The sequence below is a fragment of the Macaca mulatta genome, chromosome 1 (genome assembly GCF_049350105.2).
Source record: "Macaca mulatta isolate MMU2019108-1 chromosome 1, T2T-MMU8v2.0, whole genome shotgun sequence".
NCBI lineage: Eukaryota > Metazoa > Chordata > Mammalia > Primates > Cercopithecidae > Macaca > Macaca mulatta.
This window is the reverse complement of record NC_133406.1, coordinates 68134271-68158704: the sequence shown is the minus strand read 5'-3', so window position 1 is coordinate 68158704 and position 24434 is coordinate 68134271. Positions and strand designations below refer to the sequence as shown.

Genomic DNA, 24434 nt, shown 5'->3' with positions numbered 1-24434 from the left:
AAGCGATTCCTGTGCCTTAGCCTCCCAAGTAGCTGGGATTACAGGCACGTACCACCACCACACCTGGCTATTTTTTGTATTTGTAGTAGAGACAGGGTTTCTCCACATTGGCCAGGCTGGTCTCAAACTCCTGACCTCCAGTGATCCACCCACCTTGGCCTCCCAAAGTGCTGGGATTACAAGTGTGAGCAACCGCACCCGGCCAAATTGGTTCTTTTTTAAATCAGAGAAAAAGTAATGTGACCTTACAATATTGTGAATATTTGGACCCTCTCTGTTAGTGAGGCCAATGTCCTCAAGACCCCTCTATTTCTTCATCCTGTTTCTCCAAATGCCTGGCATCGGAACTTCTGCCAGGAAGCCCAGCATCCTCTATGAGTGAGTATTCTTCTCCGTGTTTTATGCTAGACTAATTTTTATTTCTCCTTTCCTTCTCCCTTCACTCTTAGGTTTTTTGTTTTTTTGTTTTTTGTAGCTATGTACTGAGTTCTTCTTTGTTCATTCTCAACCCTTTTCCAGCTCTCCAAAGCAAATTCATTTTGACCTAATAACCACTAGCAAAAGAAGAAATGATTACAAACACACTGCTCTGGTCTGCATGTTTGTGTCCCCCTAAAATTCATATGTTGAAATCCTAACCCCCAAGGAGATGGTACTAGGATGTGGGGCCTTTGAGAAGTGATTAGGTCATGAGAGTAAAGCCTTCATGATTAGGATTGGTGCTCTCATCAAGGAAACCTCAGAGAGTTAGTTAGTTCCTTCTACCATGTGAAGACAGTGAGAAGGTGCCAATCTATGAACAAGGAAGCAGGCCCTCACCAGACACGGAATCTGCCAGCTCATTGATCATGGAATTCCCAGCCTCTAGAACTGTAAGCAATACATTTATGTTGTTTATAAGCCAACCAGTTTATAGTATTTTGTTACAGCAGCCCAAATGGACTACGGCCGAAAATCAGTACCAAGAGTGGGAGTGCTGCTTTAACAAACACCCAAAAATATGCAATTAGTTTGGAAGGGGTAATGGATAGAGGCTGGAAGAGTTTGGAGGTGCATGCTTTAAGAAGTCTACATTGCTGTAAATGGATCTTTAAGGGAAATTTTGGCAAGGGCTCAGAAGGAAAGGAGAAGAGCTGTAGAGAAAGCCTCAATATTCTTAGAGAAGAGCTAAGCAGTAGTGAACAGAATGTTGGTGGAAATATGCATGGTAAAGGCCATCTGATGATTTCTTAGACAAGAGAAATATGGTATTGAAAACTGAAAGAAAAGCAATCCTGTTATGAACCAGCAAAGAAGTTGGCTGAATTGTGTTCATATCCTAGTGTTTCGTGGAAGGCAGAATTTGTGAGTAATGAAATTGGATATTTAGCTAAAGCCATTTCTAAGCAAAGTGTTGAAGGTGCAGCTTGGCTCCTCTTGACTGTTTATAGTAAAACAGTAGAGGAGAAAAGTGATTTAAAGACAAAAGTGTTAATCAGAAGGGAAGCAGAACTTAAAGATCTGGAAAACTCTCAGCTTTTCCATACTATAAAGAATGAGAAAGCCTCTTCAGGAGAGAACATTGAGAATGTGGCCAAACAACCACCTGATAAGGTTAGTCAGCTGTTTAAACAGAAGCCAGGACCCTCCTGTCTAAGACAATGGAAGAGTGATTCCAAAGGGAATTCAGTCATGAAAACTATTTTTGTTCAATGTGCATAAAATAATGAAAGGCTGGAAAGATATACACCAAATGCCAACAATGGTAATCTTTGGATGGTGAGATTTTAGTTATGTTTTACAATTAAAATTGGTTCTTTTCAGTCAGAGAAAAAGTAATGTAACATTATAATATTGTGAATATTTTGACCCTCTTTGCTGCCACCATCATCACAGGCCAGAGTGCAAAGGCCTGGGGGACAGAGCAATTGCAGATGCAAAGGAGGGGATGTCACTGCCCAGTCCTGCCTCACACTGTGGGCTCTGCTCCCCACTCCCCATCACCAAACTCCTTGGCTGCCCCAAGAGTGGCTTCTGTGGGCCCCAGTGCAGTGTAGTTGGCACTGCAACCAGCGAAGCTGTAAGCGGGTGTGGCTGCCTCCACCTAGATTTCTAACAATGCCTACAGAGCCATGGGGCCCAGACAAATAACTGCACAAAGGCAGGGTCCAGCAGAGCCATGCAGGTGGCACTGCTCTCATGACCCCAGACCAGTAGAGCCACCAGCTCAAGATTCTGGCCTGGGCGATTGGCAGGAGGCGCAAAGCCCCCATGAAGGCAGAGCCACAACCCCCCTCCCTGCCACCATGTGTCCAGAAGGCACCCCAGTGTGTCTGGAAGGTGAAACCTCCACCCTCGTGGGCCTGGAGGGCAGAGTAATGAGCCAAAAATGATGATTCCTGAGCCTTAAGGTTTTGGACTTCCTCGGGAGCTTTTACTCCTTTCTTCTTTCTGATTTCTACCTTTTGGAATTGGAGTGTCCATCCTATGCCTGTCTCACCATTGTATTTGGGTGCACAGAGCTTGATTTCACAGGCTCATAGCTGAAGGGGAATTTGCATTAGGATGAATCATACCTTGAGTATTACACACATCTGACTTAGATGATATTTAAAGGAGACTTTGGATTTCAGACACTTGAGCTGGTGCTGGAACAAGTTAATACTATTGGGGCTATCAGGATGGAATGAGTATATTTTGCATGTAAGGAGGATATTAATTTTCAGGTGGCAGGGGCAGAATGTTATAAATTGAATGTTTACATCCCTCCAAAAATTCCTATGTTGAAATCCTAACACCCAAGGTAATGGTACTAGGAGATGGGGTCTTTAGGAAGTAATTAGGTCATGAGGGCATTCTTCATGGTTGGGAATAGTGCCCTTACAAAAGAGATGCTGAAGAGTTAGACCCCTTCCACCACAAAAGCACACAGTGACAGATACCAGCCTGTGAACCAGGAAGCAGGCCCTTAGCAGACATCAAATCTGCCAGTGTCTTGATCTTGGACTTCCCAGCCTCTAGAACTGTCAGAAATAAATGTTTGATGCTTAGAAGCCATCCAGTTTATGATATTTTGTTATAGCAGTCTGAATGGACTAAGACATATACTATCCATTAGTCTGTAGAGGCTAGAGGAGTTCACACCAAGGTTAAGACATGTAGAGGCAGCAAAATCACTGTAGACCAATGGACAGGTCTTTCCTGGCACCCAGACTCTTTTCTTTATGACACAGGCTGTCACTCTATTGCCTAGGCTGGAATACAATGATGTGACCCTACCTCATGGTAGCCTTGATCTCCTGGGCTCAAGCGATCCTCCTGCCTCAGCCTCCCCAGTAGCTGGGACTACAGGCATGTACCACCATGCCCAGCTGATTTTTTTATTTTTTGTAGAGCTGAGTTTCACCATGTTGCCCAGGCTGGTCTCAAACTCCTGGCCTCAAGTGATCCTCCTACCTCAGCCTCCCAAAGCACTGGGATTACAGATATAAATCAGTGTGCCCAACCTGCCCAAACTCTTGGAGAGAAGCAAGTCTTCTAGCTGAACGCGATAATGGCCTCAAAAGCAGTGTTGACAGCAGATAATCTTCACCCACAGCCATATTTCTACAGTTTCTAAATAAGCAACTGTGCATATGGCCCACAGGCTGTTCAGCATAACCTACCCCAAGCTCAGGTCCCCTGAAGGCCAGGACTGCACCTCAGGCTTCCAAGCAGTGTTGGGTATGGAGCCCCATCCCAAGGAGTGGAGAGATAGCAGCTGGACTGGAAGGGAGCCAACAGGCCAGAACCAACAGCCCCCATGACAATCAAGAAAATACCACTAACACCCAATCACCTCTCAGTTCCAGGCAATCACGTTTCAAGGTCAATTCAAAGGCTTCCTTTCCCTCCTCAAACTACATAGTTTCTAAAATGACACAAATATCTTAATTAAGAAAAATCATGAGGTACATTTTGTCAGATGTTGCCTTCCTAATAATGACTTCCCTAGTTTCCACAAGCTAAAACTTCCCTACCAGGTTTAATAAGGCATAATTACATGTCACTACAGGACCAAAAGGGCTAGACCTTTCTCTGCAACACTCCCTTTCTGGTGCTAACTGCCTCCTTGCTCTGAGCAACAGAAATGTTTATTAATTGCACAAATAAGCCAGGCATGGTGGCTCATGCCTGTAATCGCAGCACTTTGGGAGGCCAAGGCAGGCGGATCACTTGAGGTCAGAAGTTCAAGACCAGCCTGGCCAACATGGTCAAACCCTGTCTCTACTAAAAATACAAAAATTAGCCATGTGTGGTAGCTTGTGCCTGCAATCCCAGCTACTCAGGAGGCTGAGGCAGGAGAATCGCTTGAACCTGGGAGGTGGAGGTTGCAGTGAGCTGAGATTGAGTCACTACACTCTAGCCTGAGCGACAGAGCGAGACTCCATCTAAATTAAAAAAAAAAAAAATTGTACAAATAAACATAGCAAAAGAAAAACAATCCAACTTTCTATTTGCTTTCACCTGAAAAAAAAATAAAAAAATAAAAAAAGGTTTTTCATGATTCTTTAGACTCATATCATTATTACAGTCTATTTACATGTGCAATCTAATTGACTGTCTTTTGTTTAAAAAATCCGGCCAGGCATGGTGGCTCATGCCTGTAATCCCAGCACTTTGGGAGGCCAAGGAGGGCGATCACAAGGTCAGAAGATCGAGACCATCCTGGCTAACACAGTGAAACCTCGTCTCTACTAAAAAATAAAAAAAAATTAGCCGGGCCTGGTGGCAGGCACCTACAGTCCCAGCTACTCAAGAGACTGAGGCAGGAGAATGGCGTAAACCCAGGAGTTGGAGGTTGCAGTGAGCTGAGGTTGCGGCACTGCACTCCATCCTGGTCCACACAGCGAGACTCCATCTCAAAAAAAAAAAAAAAAGTCCAAAATTTGTCCCTTTTCGACCCAGCAGGAAGAACAGACAGCCCATATACAGCCCATCTAATGTGCAGGGCAGCTCTCTTGCCTGCATGCAAAGTACTTCATTTGAGACATTTCAAACCTAGGGGACTGCCAACCTTAAGACCACTGGAAACTGCTACCATGGAAATTGAGAAGTTCAAGCATCACTAAAAAATACACATTAACTCATCTGCAAAGTGCATTTCAAAATGCATTATATTTTAAAACCTCATTTCATGCAAATTGCATAAAAAGGAATAGCGACACCTTTCTCTCTCTTCCAAATATATTCTGATGATTAAAGATGACAGTTCTCAAAGCTGAAAGGTTCTTTTTCTTCACACGCGAATAATACATATGTTTGTGAGCACAAAACAAAAGCCCTCCCCAGAGCCAGATATTCAGCTGGACCACCTGAGCCACTAACTTATTGGCTTCTCTTGCTTGGGTCTAGGAGGCCTTGTGGCAGTTGTTTTAGTCCTTTATACTGGTCACAGACCATACCCTTACTCCTAACAAATCATTCCCTAATCAGACCCACATTACTCCCGCCCCCCCAGCCATCCAGACCAAGGCCAGTGACGTCCAGTGAGCTCTCCTGGAACAGCAAGTGGGGCCTCCAGGTGTTGCTGCTGCCAAGACTGGTACTTGGTCCAGCCAGCTTGAGCCTCCAGACCTGCATGTCCACCAGGCGACACTCCATCCCACTCTAACTCCTCTCACACACCAAGTCAGCACAATAAGGCCCATGTCTTGATTCCCTTCACCCTATCTGCATTGCAATAGCCTCTCTTTGTCTCTGTTTCCCTGTCCATAAAGTGGTCATGACAGTATCTCTCTCATAGGTTGTGAGGAATAAACAAGCTAGAATGGCCAGGCACAATTGTGTGTGCCTGTAACCCCAGCACTTTGGGAGGCCGAAGCAAAAGGATCACTTGAGGCCAGGAGTTTGAGACCAGCCTGGGCAACATAGCAAGACCTCATCTCTAGAAAAGTATTTTTTTTTAAATTAGCCAAGTGTGGTGATGCATACCTATAGTCCCAGCTACTCAGGAGGCTGAGGTGGGAGGATCACTTGAGCTCGGGAGGCCAAAGCTACAGTGAGCTATGATTGCACCATTGCACTCCAACCTGGGTGTCAGAGTGAGACAATCTCAAAAATTTGAAGTTAGAATTGTATAAAGCCTGGCTCAGACTAAATGATCAGCTAGTATATTTTATTACAATTCGCATCATTCCAGGAGCCCATGCCAAATACTAAACAAAGCTTCTGGGACATTGACTGCCTTGCACAGCTCTTGCCAGTCCCAGCAACTCTGGGACTGCCCCCATGCCTGTTCCCGCAGCAATTGCCTGGGTCTCTCTTCAAATAGATGGAACCAGCACACTGGCCTCTTCTGAGCCCAAGCATGGCCATGGCCCAGTATCCCCTGCTGCTGTGCCTGCCTACCAGACTGGATACCCAGGGTCTCCCTTCTGACCTAAACTACCCTACCACATGCTTTCTGGCCAATAATCACAATAATAAAAGTAAGAGACCGAGCATGGTGGCTCACACTTGTAACACCAGCACTTTAGGAGGCCGAGACAGGCAGATCACCTAAAGTCAGGAGTTCGAGACCAGCCTGGCCAACATGGTGAAACCGTCTCTACTAAAAATACAAAAATGAGCTGGGTGTGTTGGTGCACACCTATAATTCCAGCTACCTGGGAGACTGAGGCATGAGAATCACTTGATACCAGGAGCTGGAGGTTGCAGAAAGCTGAAGTTGTGCCACTGCACTCCAGCCTGAGTAACTGAGCCAGACTCTGTCTCAAATAATAAGAGTAAGAATTAACACTTTATAGTATTAACCTGTCAAACCACATTACCTATACACAATTATTTAATCCTCACAGCAATCTTGAGGGAGGCACTATTATTCTTCCCATTTCACTGATAAGAAGACTGAGGCATAAATAAGGTAAATAACTCGGCAAGCACTCTCAAGCCAAAGCAGAGCAGGGATTCAAACTCTGGAGGGTGGGCTCCAGGATCTTTGCTCTTAACCTCCATGCCAAATTCCCTATTTGACCACTGGCTTCTCTAAGGTGGGAGAGCACAGTGCCCAGCAAGGAAGAGTCCCTGGCCTACCACGCTAAGGCTGCTCCTCTCCCCAGTGCCTACACCACACCAGTCAACCTCTTCAAGACGTACCGGCCCCAGGCTCCAGGCTAAGCAAGTATAAACACCACGTCCTTCCCTTCCCTAAGTCCCTCAGAATCCCTGCCTCACCGCTGACTTGGTATCCGAGTGCCACAGAAACATGAGAGAAAATCAAATCGGGCCCATGTTCCTAAAACTCTAAATGCCACCAGAAATAGCCTTCAAGTTAAGGCGCTGAGGCAAATTTTTACCTGTTCATGACTAATTATGCAAATTTCATACGCTTTACATTGCAGAAGATACCTCTTCTATACCTCCCTCATTTTGTGTATGTAAATTGGGTGGAAGATACGTTCTCCAGGGGTATGCCTAAAACTAACATTGTCATTTGATCCTTAGGAGTTTGCAGATACTGGGTGAAGATTTCCCGCTGGGGTTGGTTTCCACGATGGGGCACTGCTGCCCCCTGGTGGTGCAGCGTCATTCTCCTGCTCTACGTTATTTTTAGGCATTGACCTGCCAGTCTAAGAACCATGCATTTCAATATTTCCAATCCTTATAGCTGAAGGCATTTCATGCATGCATTCATTCAAGCATTCATTCAGAGCAAATCTAACTTACAAGTTCTTCCAACTAGCTTTCTTTCCCCACCTCCCAGCCTTTTCCTTCTTGGCTTCTCTGAAAGAACCCTTTCACTACAAGATAACCTTTTTGGTTTAACCCCCTCCCCCTTTAGAGCCCCCTTCTCCATAGAAGGGAAGTTTCCCACAGCCACTTTCAGCAAGTGCGGAAACCTCCTGGCTTTTTAAATTTGCCCTATATCTTACTGAACATTTATCCTTTTCTAGAATGACTGTTTTATGAATACTCCCCAAAACATAGAGGTTTTAATTTGCCCTTTCGAGTTCCCTGCTGTCAGCAATTGCTATTGTTTTGGAACAGGTTAAAAAAAAAGGGGGGGGGGGAAGGAAAAGACATGGATAAAACCCAGAGTGTCTATACCCGGCCCCTATAGGAAGCAACCTGCCCCTTCACTTCCCCAGACTGAGACTCAAGAGAATGAGAGTCCTTGGCTAAGGATTTAGGTGGGAAATAATCTTAAAGCATGCCTCTGTGTGACACAGGACCCTACTAGAGGCCTCTAATATTCTTACTAGACCCTAAAAGGCACAATTGGAAAAGGGGGCCGGGCATGGTGGCTCAAGCCTGTAATCCTAGCACTTTGGGAGGCTGAGGGCAGACTGCCTGACCTCAGGAGTTAGAGGCAAGCCTGGGAAACATAGCAAAACCCGGTCTCTACTAAAAATACAAAAAATTAGCTGGACTTGCTGGTGCATGCCTGTAATCCAGCTACTCAGGAGGCTGAGACACGGGAATCACTTGAACCCAGCAGGTAGAGGTTGCAGTAAGCTGAGATTGCACCACTGCACTCCAGCCTGGGTGACAGAGTAAGACTCTGTCTCAAAAAAAGAAGAAAAAGGAGATGAGAAATAACAGGAACAGATATTTTGCATAATAATAAAGTGCAGAGCATACAGGGCAAAGCTTATATATAAGAGGAAGTTGGGAAAATAATCTGTTTCCTCCTAATGGATTTAGTTTATGTTTCTCTGAAAATTATCAGCCATCCTCAGGAAAGGGGTGTCTGTGTGTGGATGTTTGGTCCAAAAGTTATTGCCTGGCAAACTGGGAATAATTCAAATACTCACAAAGGTAAGGAGATTGTAAAAGAGAGGAACCCACCCTATGCTGTGCCCACCCTACCTTTACTCCCACCCTCCTCCTGAAGGGCCTGTTAAACCACCTTCCTGGGTTCTAACCCTACAGGTTCTGATTCAGGAGGTTGGAGAGGACCTGAGAATTTGTATTTCTAACAAGTTCTCTGGTGATACTGACGCTGCTGGTCTGGGAACTACACTTTGCAAATCATTGAGTTAGAAGATCAGCTGCCATCATTAAACCATCTCTTTCACACAATAATTTTAAACACAATTTCAAACGCAGATTTTAAATTCCTTCATGACAAAAGAACAATCCCAAACCGAGGTATGAGAAACCACAGACTAAACATATCTGTCTAGAATATCGATTTCACTTACAGATTTCTAGAGATATAAAAAGTTACATACTTTCACTGGAAATTTTAGAACATTATGTTATTGTTATAATGCAAAAATATATCCTTTAATACAATGCATAATTCAGTGGAACTCTGAGGACAAAATATGATTTCTAAGAACCCTCTCTTCTTTTTCAGGGAGCATCTTTCATGTTGCTGCCCAGAAATGTGCAACACTGCTGCTTGCCCTGCACTTCCAGGTGTGTGCATATGTGTGGGTGTGTGTTGTGCGTGTGCATGCATATGTGTGTATGCACGTACATGTTATTCTCTCCTCTATGAGGATTGTTTTGTTTTGGTGGTGGGGGTAGAAGATCCCTTGAGAAACACTGTTTTAGGCATTGTCAATTACTAATTCCTTATGTGAATTAACTTAGCAATTATGCTCCATGAAACTAGAGGTAGGTTGAGGAGGCAGAAAAAAAAGAAAGTTGTAAGCAAGGGGGAAAAGTGAAGTAGGGGGGAACAACAAAGGTAGTTTAACATGGCATTTCAGACAAGGATGCTGTCCAAGGAAGGCAGGCAGGGGCCTGGGCACAAAGGGGAATCCAGTCCTCAACACACACCATTGCCTTCGAACTTACTTCAACTCCACTCTGTTCTCACATCTAGGTCACCCTGAACAGCTCCCAGGCTATGGCAGGACTATTTCTTAAGCAGCTTTTGAATATAAAAGGAAACATATTATTTGCCAAGCAACAGCTTAGACAGTTTCCTTTTCTATTCCTTCAAGTAATAGCATCATAATCAAATTTTTTTCTTTCCTTGGGACTTCGCCACATTGGATACCAACTCCCAAACTCCTCGTTGTGCCCCACTCATTAATCCTGGTTGCCAGAGTTCACTGAAAATCAAGGTGGGACCCCCTAGAGCTAACATATCTGAGGGGTCAAACTTTAAAGGCTCATTTCTCATATGCATTTCATCTATTCCATAAAACCTCATGAGAACTAATAGTGTTGTAAATCTGTGGGCACCTCTGAATGAAATGACTCAAGAGTCAGAGAAGCCCAGAGCAACAGTGACAAAGGCTTAATCTACAGAATCCCAATCCCATCCCCAGCGGGCTCTACCTGTTTGATGAACTCCGGGAAGCTGAGGATGGGCCCATTGTGGAAGACTGGATAATAAAAGACATAGGCCAGCATCCAGGGAAAGGAGTAGGAGGTCGACGCAGCAGGCAGCTGCTGCCAGCAGAGCTCCAGGCTGAAGCTGGTGTAGTAGAGGCAGCGAACGGTCAGCGTGAACTGCAGCAGGTAGTACTCGTTTTCTGTCTTGTACCACCTTCTCTACAAAATCAAAAGGAGAGAACAACCTCTGAGTGGCCAGCAGGGACATCGTCCAGTCCCATTGCAGCTGCTGGCCAGCAGGGCCACCTTCATCTGAGAATCCTAGCAGGCTCTGGGAAGGCGACCTCTTCTTCAGGTAGAGCAGCTGTGCCATAAAGGGGAGTCAAGAACCAATGAACACCAGGTAAATCTCATTGGTAATCAAAGCAAGCAGTTAATGAGCAGTAGGAAAAAGAACATCTCTAATGTAAACTTAGCATTAGGACTGACACAACATAATGAAGGTTTTCCCAGACACACATGTATCAGATACCCAGGGCATAAAGTGCAGATTAGCTACATCCAGTGGATACTCTGACAGCTTCTTCAACTATTCGGATAACAAAGAGGGGCTTAAAATGTCCCATGGGATTTCTGTCTTCAACGTATTTTTCTTTTCGCTCTTTTGTTACCAGTTTGGCTCTACATTTAGTTGAGTAGCATCTGTCAAATAAGTTTTATAGACAAATATTAAAAAATAAACCCTGCCCTCAATATGTTAAATTCTCATACAGGACATAGATGTGTAAACATGCAATTACAATACAGCATGAAACAAGAAATAACCTGTGCAAAAATATGCGTGGAACAAAAGATGAGAAGGAAATACAGTAAAATGTTAATATCAGGGAGTAAAATCAGGAAGTATTTTCTAACTTCTATATTTTTCTATATTTTTTATGTTTTCCAAAAATACATTCAGTGAGAAAAGCTATTTATGGAAATATATAGAAGAAATATAACTTGGGTCAAAGGAGAAAGTAATTAATTTGATCCATCAGAGTCTCTTAAAGCTGTACACAGAAAAACCAACCACTGAACAGAGTTTCTACTTCTTGTACAAGACTTTAACAGCCACCAAGGGGAAAGAGGATAATCATATCAGGAGAACCACATGTGCAAAAGCATGGAAACCCAGCTAGTTTCTAATCATATGATCTCCTTCCTCAATGTTTTTCAAATCACTGTAAAACTTACAGAACAAATGAATATTTATTTACCTCCAACATCCATAACGGATACTGTCCCCAAAGAAATGATAAATGGAATTAGATTCTGTTTTTACACTTGCCAGGTCCCCAAAAAGTTAGGTATGAACTTGTTTTCATTTTTACTGTAAATCTGTTTTTAAGCACACTTGCTTAAATGGTTGCCTAGTTAATCACTCTGGGAAGTATCTTTTGTTAAAATGGAGTGATTATCTGATATACTCTCATAAGTCCAGATTTTGATATATGTGCTTAAAATATTAGCCCCACATCATTAATGAGAGTGAGAAAAATTAAGGTAGACTAAAAACAGCAAAAAATGCTTCAACTTTCAAAATGCTACAATTTTCACAAAATCACTTAACATAGATTATCTTGTTTGACTATCAGAACAATCCCATGAGAAAGGAAGAGGAATTATTACTTCCATTTTCCAAATAATGAGACTGAGGCTCAGAGGCTAAATGATTGCTCCAGCTTCAGAGTAAGAAGAGACGGGGATTAGAAAAGACTAGAAACCAGGTCATCCATCTCACATTTCCCATCATGTTCCTTCCCATTACTGTGTCGATGCAGGGCACATGAATGCTAAGTGCAGTCACCTGGATCAACGAAGGAGTGACTGAATGAATGAACAAAAATATAGATACCACAGGAGTTCCAGTCCCACAGTGATTGAATAAAGAATATCCAACACAGCCCAAGATTTTGAATGTGCCTATGGAGATCCTAGGGGGTTAGAGGAAGGGATAGGTGTGTGTAGTGTCCCCAAAGCTCTATGTGATACCTGGTCACTTACATGCTACTGTTTTATTGTGTCCCCGGTTTGTAAGAGCCAGCAGCTCTCAGAGCAGTATGTGATACTAAATGATCTGTGTTTTCTGTGGCCCTCTTTTATTACTTGCCTTTAGAGACTGAGGTCTAAGCTGTACTTTGAAAGAGAATCAGGTGGACAGGGATGATGGGAAGGGTTGGTTCCAACAAACAGTGTAAGCATATGTAAATGTGTAAAGGGAAAGGTAAGCAGATTGGCCTGACTCAAAAAAACAGCTCCTGCCAGTTGGGCAGTGTTTGGGAACCGGGCTAGGAAGGAGAAGGTCGATGAAGGTGGGAAACATCAATGGTCCTGCCCTAGGCACATGACCCCCAGTGTTTTCCAAGCTGTGCATCTCTCAGGCTGGCTATTCTCAGAGTCAACTGACCCCAAAGGTGAAGGGCTCTGAAGCCGAGTGCCCAGGACCAGACCCTGGAGCTGGGGACTTGGACTTGTGTTCTTCTTGCCATGCATTTCTACCTTAAAAGAAAGCTCCCACTTCTGGATGGTTGAGAGTTCCACACAGACTCTCCCTTTTCTCCCCTGCAGCCGCAGACCTTGGCAGCTCCAACTTGCACATGTAAAGGGTGTATTCAATAGACAAGTGAAAGAAGGAATCTCACACAGCCTGAGTGGGCCTGAGATAGCCTGAGGGGCCTAAGCTTCATTTGCACAAGCAGGGCTAGGTTATTCCAGTTACCAAAGACAGAACCAGATAGTCCGGAGCTGTCCAGGAGATGCTAGCCACTGCCAGGAGATGATCAGAGAACACACAACAGAAATCAGAAAATGCAGTGCAAGAAGAATTTGCTGATAGGTGCAATCGCCTCAGCAAGGCACAGTAAACTCTTCAACTCGGAAGGCAGTCCCTCTGTCATCCACCATCCTCTGGGCCAAGTCTGATGTGCAATCATAAAATAAAAATGCACTGTTATTGTGACTAAGAAAAAAATAAAGCTAAAAGGTAAGTGCCTATAAAATAAGACTTTACTAATGCAAACAAAAGCTATAAGGAAGTGTGGTTTGAGCCCAGTGTCCTCCTCTATTAGCACAAACAACCCATAGGTGACTGAGTCTGTCAAAATGCCTCTGGGTTTACTAAAATGAAAGCTTGGTCTGGGCCCTTTGGAGATAACCCTTTGTTTTCACTATCTAAATTGAAAGTGCTTCCACTAGGTCACATGAGTAGATAATAAATCTGTTCCTGACCAAGCACAATGGCTCACACCTATAATCCCAGCACTTTGGGAGGCCAAGGCGGGCAGATCACATGAAGCCAAGAGTTTCAGGCCAGCCCGGCCAACATGGTGAAACCCCGTCTCTATTAAAAATACAAAAATTAACTGGGTATGGTGGCAGGTACCTGTAGTCCCAGCTACTCGGTTGACTGAGGCATGAGAATCGCTTGAACCCAGGAGGCAGAGGTTGCAGTGAGCCAAGATTGCGCCACTGCACTTCAGCCTGGGTGACAGAGCAAGACTCCATCTCAATAAATGAATAAATGAATCTGTTCAATCAACTAGGAAGAAGAAAAAGACCTGACTTACCACCACAGGGCCATTGTGGCCATCAGATGAGTTGAGTGATGTGTACATTCCCTATAAATTGTAGGGCACTCTCCAGATGATTTTTAGTAAATCCTCTGTTTGTTTCTTCTCTCTTTGTTCCTGGCCCTCTGGCCCTGTGACATCTGGCACTCCACATGCCTACCCAAACTCTGAGAGATGGTACAGGGCCAGCCCTGGGCAATCTCACAGGGCTAAAACACAGCCAGGAATGATAGGACTGCAGAATGCACCACTAGGGTTCACATGTAGCAACCTTGTATGGCCACTATGGGGAGCCCCATCACAGTTCTACAATCATCTCATCTGAAAACCAAGGTGTCTACTGGGATCAAGGCAAAGCCAAAAGGGCCTTCTCTGGATTCCCGATGGTAACAGGAAGACACTTACCTTAACTTCCTCCACACCCTGCAGCCTCAGTGTGGAGAGCAGGAGGAGAGAACAGAGCCACGACAGGAGCTGAGACCGGAACTGGGCCACGCAGAAAGAGATGGTGGTATGGAGCAAAACCATGGCCACACCAGGGGTCCCCAGCACACACCAGCAGGCCCACATCCCATAGAGCATGAGAATCCAGGGTCTGTGCTGCAGACAGGGTGGGGCCCAACCAGAGAGAGACAGGGAGGGAAAGGAGAGGGAGGAAAAGAAAGAGAAGTGAGCTCATGGAATTGATACTGAAAGTTCTACATGTAAGAGGATCACATTTAATTACCCAATAAAGAAACTCTAATTATCACTGCCCTGGGAATTTTGGTACAAAACAAACAAGATTCAGAGGGACTTTCCACATTAACCCCCAGAGTCCCAACAGCTCCACCCAGAAGCAAGTAACCACTCTCCTGCCTTCAACCAAAGCCACCCAGACCCCTGGGTCACACAACAATAAGATATTGGATTGACTTTTCAACAGACACAATGAAAGCCAGAAGACAGCTGGAAAACTGCCAACTGGACCACATCCTACATACACCATCCTTCAGAAGTGAAGGTGAGAGGAAGTATTAGTACACATTTCTAGGAAGGCTTCTTAAGAAAACTGGATCATCCAAACCACGAAAGACTTTCCAAAGTCTAAGCCAGAGATTTTAAATATGTAGGGATTTTTCCATTTTTGATTTTTTGCATATTGATTAGTCAAATTTATGTCATAGAAAAATTGCATCTTACCTGCTTTATGAGCTACTGAGGACTTTGCATAGTCTACCTGATTGATACATTTATTCCCATTTTAGGAGAATCACAGATTTTTATCTAATCATCAAGTAATTTATAGTTATCACATTGAATAAGTAGATGAATTAACATATCTTTGCTTCATGATATAACTTTGGTCAGATCTGATGGGGAAATCCTTATTTAATAACTATAATGTTTTAACTTTGAGACGCAAGATATCATTGTGGTTTAATGATTCAAGCTTTGAAGTCTAACTGCCTAAATTGAAATGCTTGTGTCTCATAACTACCTGTGTTACCTGAGGTAAATGACTCCATCTCTGTGGATTAATTTCTTCATATTTAAACTGGAATATCCCAGCATTTTGGGAGGCCAAGACAGGCGCATCACCTGAGGTCAGGAGTTTGAGACCAGCCTGACCAACATGGCATAAACCCCATCTTTACTAAAAATACAAAAATTAGCCAGGTGTGGTAGGTGACTGCAATCCCAACTACCCAGGAGGCTGAGGCAGAAGAATCCCTGGAACCTGGTAGGCGGAGGTTGCTGTGAGCTGAGATCGCACCATTGCACTCCAGCCTAGGCAACACAGCAAGACTCCATCTCAAAAACAAACAAAACAAAACTGGAATAATAACGGTATCTCCTTCATGGGGTGTATACACAGGAAGGACTCTACAAATACGGTTGTTATTCCCATAGGGAAATGTGATGTCTCACAGGGACGCATTTTAAAATGTGGATCCCAGGAACACACCGAATTGAAAAGTGAGAAGTGCCTGAATTTAAGTCTTCTTGTGGAGCCAAAGACTTTTCAGGGCAAGACAGGTGTGGAGTATAAATTGCAAATCCCATGCTTTGATGCTAACACTTTCAAAATATTGCCTACCTACTATTCTTTCCCAAACCTATACTCTTAGAGAACATTTTAAATATGAGACTAGGTCAGCCATTTTTAAGTTCCAGGAAAACCAGAGAAATGTGAAGTTCATTTTTACTATTTTTCCATCCTACTACCCACAGAAAACAGCCACATAAATTTGCTTCAAACCCTCACCTCTGGGCAGAGTCCAATTATAAGGAATACGTCGCCAAAGACTATTTGAAGAAGTAGTTTTAACAAATGAAAAAAAGGAGGTTCTTTTCCAACATGACCTACAGCATTTACCAATGGAATTCTTTTTCGTGCATGTGTGGCTACATACATAGACACAGTTATGTTTTTATTAAGTGCTATTTGATCCCTTCGGAAAAAGCCTGTTTGCTAGGATTCATCTGGGAACTTACCACAGTCTGAAGCTGCTTCAACTTGGAAAATGCTGAAAGAACCTTCAGGAAATACTTCACAGTGTTGTGCAAACCCCATTTACTGGAGAGACTCTATGATGAATTTAACAGTGGTCTCCAAAGCCACCTTGAGGCAGACAAATTTGTCCCATATTCATCCCCCACTGTTTCCCTACTGCCAAACAGTACAGGCAGACGACACTTAACTGGTCTAAGACATCACAGGACATGCTCTCACATGAGCCTCATGTTCTCTACCCATCTTAGTATTATGCACTGATTCTCCCCAGGTACAAGCAACTCTACTATATACATTCATGATGTATAGGCCACGAAAAGATGTGAATAACGCAAAAAGAATCACCTACACAAAACTGTTGTATAGATTAGAATCCCACTACAATGTTGATTTTCATACTTTGTCTATAAAAATGCCATTGGAATGAATCCTATCCCCAAAACACCATTAAAATCCTGCAAGAGGAGAATCACTTGAACCCGGGAGGCAGAGGTTACAGTGAGCCAAGATCGCGCCATTGCACTCCAGCCTGGGAGACAAGAGTGAAACTCCATCTCAAAATAAGTTACAAACAAGTAAACAAAATCCTGCTAGAGCAGAATCAGCCTCCCATGCCTTGCAATCCAACTGGCATCATGGCAGGGCCGTCCCCATTATAGATGTAGCCCTTAGGGCACAGCTGCCCAACCACGATCCTTCCCATGCACATACCTAGATCTCAAGCACTATGAAGAGGGTTCCAGGATTAAAGGGTGGCATGGCCCAGCAGGGTGAGCAGCAGCATGGACGGCCTGCTCCTCTGGGCAGCAGAAGAGCTTTTTCTAAGCATTTCAAAGGCCAGTTTCATAAGCAAAGGCCTAAGGATAGCCTTGTCCCATCCATCTCTACTCCAAATGTGTGTATGTGTTTATCGACCTTTTTTCTCTCTTAAGTAAAAATGCTTAACTATCAGTATTAAGCCTCTGACATCTGACATCAACCAGGCCAGAATTTTTTTTAACTTTTCAAAAATAAAAAAATAAAATGTGTTGCATTTTGTTCCAAAACAACACTTCTGACTCATCACTAGAAAGGCTTTCAGACTTTTTTTCCCCAAGTTCTAAAGGTAATAAGAGCAGACATGCAAGATTTGGTCATACATGTACTGTACGTCAAACTCAAGTTTGAAAACACACCTAAACACCAAAATAGCCCAATTCATTTAAATTACAAGGTTCAAATCATGAATGTGATTGGGAATTACTTGTTACTTGAAAGAAGACACAAAGAATCACATTGATCACATCAAGTGTATAAGTAAAACATGGCCTTAATGTTGGATTGTGATGTTTCTGATGTATAAATTTAGATTCCAATTGCATACAACTTTTATATAATGTTCTCAGATTTTTATTGAGATAGTTGTATTCACATATACATACAGGAGACATCCCTTGTACACTTTACCCGGTTTCTTCCTATGGCACATTGTTTAAAACCACAAATATCACAACCAGGATATTGATGTTGCTGCAATGCACCAAACTTACTCAGATTTCCCTAGTTTCACTTGTATTCATTTATGTGTGTGTTTAGTTCTATACAATTTTATCACATGTATAGGTTTGGTATCTACCACAGTAAAAATGCAGAACGGCTCCATCACCACAAGGATTCCTCATGTTGCCATTTTATACCACATTTACCTCCTTCCCACTCCTCTGACCACCCCCATCCCTAATCCTGACAACCAATAACCTCTTCTCCATTTCAAAGATTGGCCTTTTTCACTCAGCGTAATTTCCGGCAGATATCTTCAAGTTGCTGTATCAATGGTTTGCTCCTTTTCATTGCTGAGTAATGTTCCATGATGTGGATATACCACAGCTTGTTAGCCATTTACCTACTGGAGGCTGTCTAGGCTGTTTCCATTTTGGGGCTATTACAAATAAAACTTATGCAAACATACATGTATAGATTTTTGTGTAAAAATAAGTTTTCATTTTTCTGGGATAAACGCCCAAGATCACACTTGCTGGGGTGCAAGGTAGTTGCATATTTAGCTCTATAATAAACTATAAAACATTTTCCAGCATGGCTGTAGCATTATACTTTCCTGCCAGCAATGCATGTGTGATCCAGTTTATTCACATCTTTGCCAGCATTTGGTGCTGTTACTATGTTCTATCTGAGCCATTCTGGTAAGTGTGTAATGACATCTTGTTGTGGTTTTAATTTGAATTTATCATGCTCTTTTAAAAGGTATCAAAGCATGAGTGACCTGAAGCTTGAGATGGGTTTGCTGGAGCACAGGATGACAGCCCCACTGGAACTACTCTGACCCTCCCTTAATGCTCTTTATTCCAGGTTCTTCCATTTCTAATAGAAGATGAACAGAAAGCAGGGGAAGAGGGAAAATGTTTAAAAGTCTGATGAAAAATAAGGAAGTGTACCCTATTTATGTAGCAGTGGAGACAAAGCCAGACTGAGAACGCTATGGCCTCTCTGATGAGACATAGATCTTACTAACCCTGATTGACTTAAGCAGGCATCCTTCCCCTCTGCTCCCTGGGTCTACACTGAACCACTCTCAAAATGGGGTCTGACTCTACTTGATAGTCTCCTTTAACAGGCTAAACTCCTGCTTTGTTTAGATTACAGTAATGTGAGCCCAGAATCTGGCACAGTGCCCAGCATATATCAAGTGTTTCATAACTACTGGATGGAAGGACGGAGAGAATAGTTGCATGGATGGATAGCTGGGTAGATGGATACGCTTTCCCAAGTCTTGGGATTTAACCTTGTGATCATGACTAAGAAGAAACAAGAAAATAGTACTAAAATGTGGGCTTTGGAACCCACTAATGTGAAAACCTACTGTCTTCCAAAGTCTCTACTTGTCCTACTTAACCCTTTATAAACAAAGGCTGTTTTGCGTATGTAGGTAGAATGGAAGAGACATTTCACATCTCACCGCCTATTACCTGTTTGCCACTCACAGCATCTCTCAACTGTACTTCTGTTGGGGGAAATCTCCAATAGTTAACAACCGATGGGGCACAGGTACCAATCCAGGAAAGTGGATACCTGCTATAGAGCCTTCTATCCATCACCCCAGCAGAGTCTCCCGGGAGAATAACCAGTTGAGCTGGCAGAGCTCCAAGGATGGAATCAGTGACCCTAAGAAAAGACTACAGATTTGCTCTTTCTTTTGAAATCCATACTCTTAAAACCTTCTTCATAAGGAGTCAGGAAAAACTGCCAATGCCCCTTCTCACACCATCTGTTTCTACTTCAGCTCATTCTGTGCCAAGGGCGCCAAGTGATAACAGGATGTGCCTGAGTGGGTTCCCTCCTTAGAGTTTACCTCTGTAGGGAGGAATGAAAGTGTCAGCCTTGGTCAGAATTCCTGTTGGCAACATTATCAGATGTCCCTGCCTATTCTTTTTGCACATCTGCCAAGAAACCACTCAATGGGAGCATTATTTGGGAAATAAGAATGGGAATCAATCAATATTCTTATGTATGACGTAATTTATTACATACTACATAATTAACAGCAGCTCTACTGAAATATATATGTCTTATATATACATATATATTTATATACAATCTCCCCAAACAGAAAGATACAACCCACCCATCCCAGAGTCTGAAAAACTGCATTCTAGCCTGCTTTTTCCTGGGAGTAAAGGCCAGCAGGCCCACACAAAAGGAATTTTATCTCTCCTTAGACATGCATTGATGGAGGTAGAAAGGGGCTGATTCCAGGAGAACCATTAGCACATGATATTTCTATTCGGCGCATGGATTTGGGAATGTCCTGGAAAAAAGCTCTGCTCCCTGCAGCCTTCCAGAGGTTGGTTAACTCATCTCACTCAGCACCATGGGTCAGGCTTCTCAGCCCTTTCATATCCTGCGCCTGATGAGCTCAGCCCATCAGCCAATAGCTAATGATGTGGGTTCTCCCCATCAGAGGCACAGTGAGAACCCAGCTGTGTGGTTAGCAACAGCACCCACCCTCAGCCCTACACCAGGTCAGACTTCTCAGTAAGTTCACATGGGGGTATTTTTTGGTTCTGAGGGCAGAGAACACAACGTCTCAGGTGGTGGTGAGGCCACAGTTGGCATTCATGAAAGGAGGCAACTATCTGACCCGCGACATCCAATCCAATCATAACACACACACAGCCAAAGCTCAGAGCCGTGATTCAGCCTTCCCTCCAGGGCCACTGGCTCCTGATGAAGTCTCACCAAAACCCAAAGAGAGAGCCTTATCCAGGGAAAGGGTGTTTAACTGAGCCAAGTAACTCAGTGGAAAGTTTTATTTCTTACCATGGCAAAAAAAAAAAAAAAAAGATAGATCATGCTTTTGAAAATAAAAATAACCTGCCACCTCTCCGTGGGAGGAGGTGCAGCGAGCCAAGGAAGAGACGAGATTAGATATTAGATAAAGGAGAAGGCTAGAATCTTTCAGGGCTTAAGGCTATAGCAGCAAGAATTGCTAAAGCCTGTCCCTGCATAGTATTGCCTATAGTTTAGGATGCCTCAGAGAATGGGGAGGAAAAAAAAAAGGACAACTGCAGCCTAAATCTTCCACCCTGAATAAGTACCAAAAACAACTACCCGAATTAAGGCCATCTGGAACACTTAGTCCAGGTGGTGAAAGCAGAGTGCTAATGAGGCCAACGCTGTGGTTCATACTTATGTAAGGGCCAAGCAAACTCAGACAAAGAAAGCACTGTGCCCCAGCCACAGGCCGAACCCGGCCCACCAGCTGTCTCACAAATCAAACCTGCGGTCACCCAGAGGATGACAGAGGCACATACAGAGGGAGATGACTCAGTGCTCACTCTGCCTCATTCCAAGAAAAATGCAAAAGAACACCTCCTACGGACATTGGATAAGATGTGCTCTGCAGAGAAAAAGACTAGTCCCCCTGTCCAGCCCTGCCTGGTAACAAGATGCAGGAAGCTGAAACAAGTGAACTCCATTTCCTTGAAGCCACAGCTCAAAAGCCACCTTCTCGGAGGCCTGCCCTGACACCAGAAAGGCAGGTGAGGCCCACACCTTCTCCCACCATAGCGTGCCCAGCCAACCACATCAGGTACAGAACAGTGAACAGTATTTGCTTTCCTAACTTCCCACTCAACTGTGACTCCCCAAGAGAAGGGGCTGTGTTTCTCAATCCTTTCCCCCAGGACCCAAGACAAGCTTGAAAAGTCCATCAGCATGGGAACATTGCTACGGATGCTAGACACGGCCTATGCCCTTGAGGATTTTGGAATCTCAAGATGGTCCCCTCCATTCTTGAATAACATAAACTGCTCTCAGGAGCAAATGCCAGCAGATGACAGCAGCAGACACCATCTATTGGGCTGTCCTCATGTGCAAGCATAACCTTGAAAAACGTTTGCTTATCAGCCCCTCTCCACAACTCCATGAAGCCAGCAGTGCCATGCCGCTTGCACAACTGTGGAAACAGCCTTAGAGATATTCAGGAACTTAAGGTTACACAGTTTGAGAGTAGCAATGCAGGGATTGACCCTAGCGCTCTTAACCACACCAAATACTGCTTCCCACAAGAGGAGGAGCAAGAAGTCAAAGGTACAAGCAAATTAAATGAAGGGACATCTATATCCTAATATAGCTAGATTTCTGATAGTGTCAGGTGCAAAACAGGAGCTGAACGTAGAGGAGGTTTGGAAAGAGGGAGGGGCATCTAATCAGGAAAAGGTAATTAATCTCAATCATGCATTCTCAACAAGGGTTGTATCTCCTTCAAATGAGGTGGGGTGGGGCAGATTTTATAGGCTAGACCTAAGGATAAAATGGAAATTAAAATTAGTGATGACTGGGCATGGTGGCTCATGCCCGTAATCCCAGCACTTCGTAAAGCAGATGTGGGAGGGTCGCTTGAAGCTAGGAGTTTGAGACCAGCAAGACTCCATCTCTATTGTTGTTTAATAATTGAACATTTGTAGAAGACTAGTACTATATTTTGTCTAAGTTTTAGGTTACTTGTTGGTTATCGGGGGCAAGAAAACCTTACTCCTTATGCATACGCACACTAAATAAACAGATATATACAGGATATCTGTAGTACTCAAATTTCACAGAGGAGGAGAGATGATCAGGGAAAAAATTATCTCGAAAGGTGCCTCAGGGACAATACTGAAAAAAATTTAAGAAACACTGATCTACAGGAAGCGAACAGGAGGAACAAGAACAAGGGTGAGAGGCAAAGGAGACCCATCAGAGGAGGCCATGTGGGTCCTGATGCACATGGCCCAGAGACATGGGGGGGACAGATGAAAACACAGTGTCCCCAGGGCAACTCCACCTTTCCTTCTGCCCATCATTTCATTCTTCCACGTGTTCAGTTAAAAATATACGAAATATCTGGCCAGGTGCACTAGCTCATGCCCGTAATCCCAGCACTTTGGGAGGGTGAAATGGGAGGATCACTTGAGGCCAGGAGTTCAAGACCAGTCTGGGCAATATAGTGAGATCTCGTCTCTACAAAAACTTTTTAAAATTAGCCAGGTGTGGTGTCACAGCCTGTAGTCCAAGCTACTCAGGAGCTGAGGAAGGAGGATTGCTTAAGCCCAGGAGTTCGAGGTTACAGTGAGCCATGATTACACCACTGCACTCCAGCCTGGGTAGCACAGTGAGGTCCTGTCTGTAAAGGAAAATAAAATCACACAGTGCTGGTGGCTGTAGGGTAGGCCCTCCTCTGGCTTTACTATATAATGTGTTACTAAGTAGTTATACCAATATATATTCAACACCCTTTCTGGATGAGTTCAGGCAGCTAACGCTGATATCATCAGGGGATTTTTGTTTTGTTTTTGCCAAACTAGAAAGCATAAAATGATATCTTATTGTAGTTTTAAGATGCAATTGTTTGATTACTAATGAATTTAACATTTTTTCATATGTTTATTGGTCATTTATGTTTCCTCTTCTACAAATTCCTCTTCATATCTTATATCATTTTTCTATTGAGTGATTGTCTTTTATACGAAATTTCTTTATTCCATATGCCAATCCTTTGTCAGTTTGCAAATTACTTTTCCACTATTGACTTGCCTTTCCACTTTTCTATTGTGTCATTAGATAAAAAGTTTTTAATTTTAATGTAAATTTATCAGTGTTTTCCTCTATAATTTGCACTTTTTGTATCTTGTATGAAAAAAATCTGTGTCGGCATCAATATTCTATGTCATATTTTCTAAAAGTTTAATACTTTTGATTTTCATTTTAACTTCTTAATTCATATTGAAAATTATTATGAGGTAAGCATATGTATACCTTCTAGTTTGACAAAAGTAGATCTTGTTTTTATTGCTTTTCAACTTAATTTCCATAATTACTTATCAATAATTAAAAGTCAAAAAAATAGATATTGCTGTAAATGTGATAAAAAGGGAACACTTTCACACTACTGGCAGAAGCATAAATTAGTACAACCACTATAGAAAACAGTATAGGAATTCCTTAAGGAACTAAAAGTAGAACTACCATTTGATCCAGCAATCCCACTACTGGGTATCTACCCAAAGGAAAAGAAGTCATTGTATGAAAAAGGCACACGCACCTGCATGTTTATAGCAGCACAATTTGCAATTGCAAAGATATGGAACCAATCTAAGTGCCCATCAACCAACGAGAGGATAAAGAAAATGTGGTATATGTACACCATGGAATAACTACTCAGTCATAAAAAGGAAAGAAATAATGTCTTTTGCAGCAACTTGGTTGGAGCTGGAGGCCATTGTTCTAAGTGAAGTAAGTCAGAAATGGAAAACCAAATATCATATGTTCTCATTTATAAGGGGGAGCTAAGCTATGAAGACACAAAGGCATAAGAATGTATAATGGACTTTGGGGCTACGGAGGGAAAGGTTGTGGGGGTGAGGAATAAAAGACTACATATTGGCTACAGTATACACTGCTTGGGTGACAGGTACACTACAATTTCATAAATCACCACTGAAGAATTTATCCATGTAACCAAAAACCACCTGTACTCCAAAAACCATTGAAATAAAAAAACATGAAAAAAATCTCCCTACAATAATAGACCTATC

At 43.1% G+C, this 24434-nt stretch overlaps 1 protein-coding gene across 9 annotated transcripts in view; it reads right to left on the bottom strand.

Moving 5' to 3' along the window:
* HHAT (hedgehog acyltransferase) overlaps positions 1–24434 on the bottom strand; it is a 348893-nt gene that overhangs the window by 257641 nt on the left and 66818 nt on the right. For 6 of the 9 annotated variants that reach the window (XM_077937214.1, XM_015117485.3, XM_077937224.1 and 3 more), the window contains 2 exons: positions 14271–14465; positions 10258–10473 (listed from right to left, as the gene is read on the bottom strand). The exons of 1 other annotated variant lie outside the window; for it this stretch is intronic. In XM_077937214.1, the coding sequence (XP_077793340.1) occupies positions 10258–10473; positions 14271–14465 (411 nt within the window). The remainder of the gene's footprint in view (positions 1–10257; positions 10474–14270; positions 14466–24434) is intronic. 2 more of the 9 variants (XM_077937243.1, XM_077937248.1) reach the window with 1 other exon arrangement.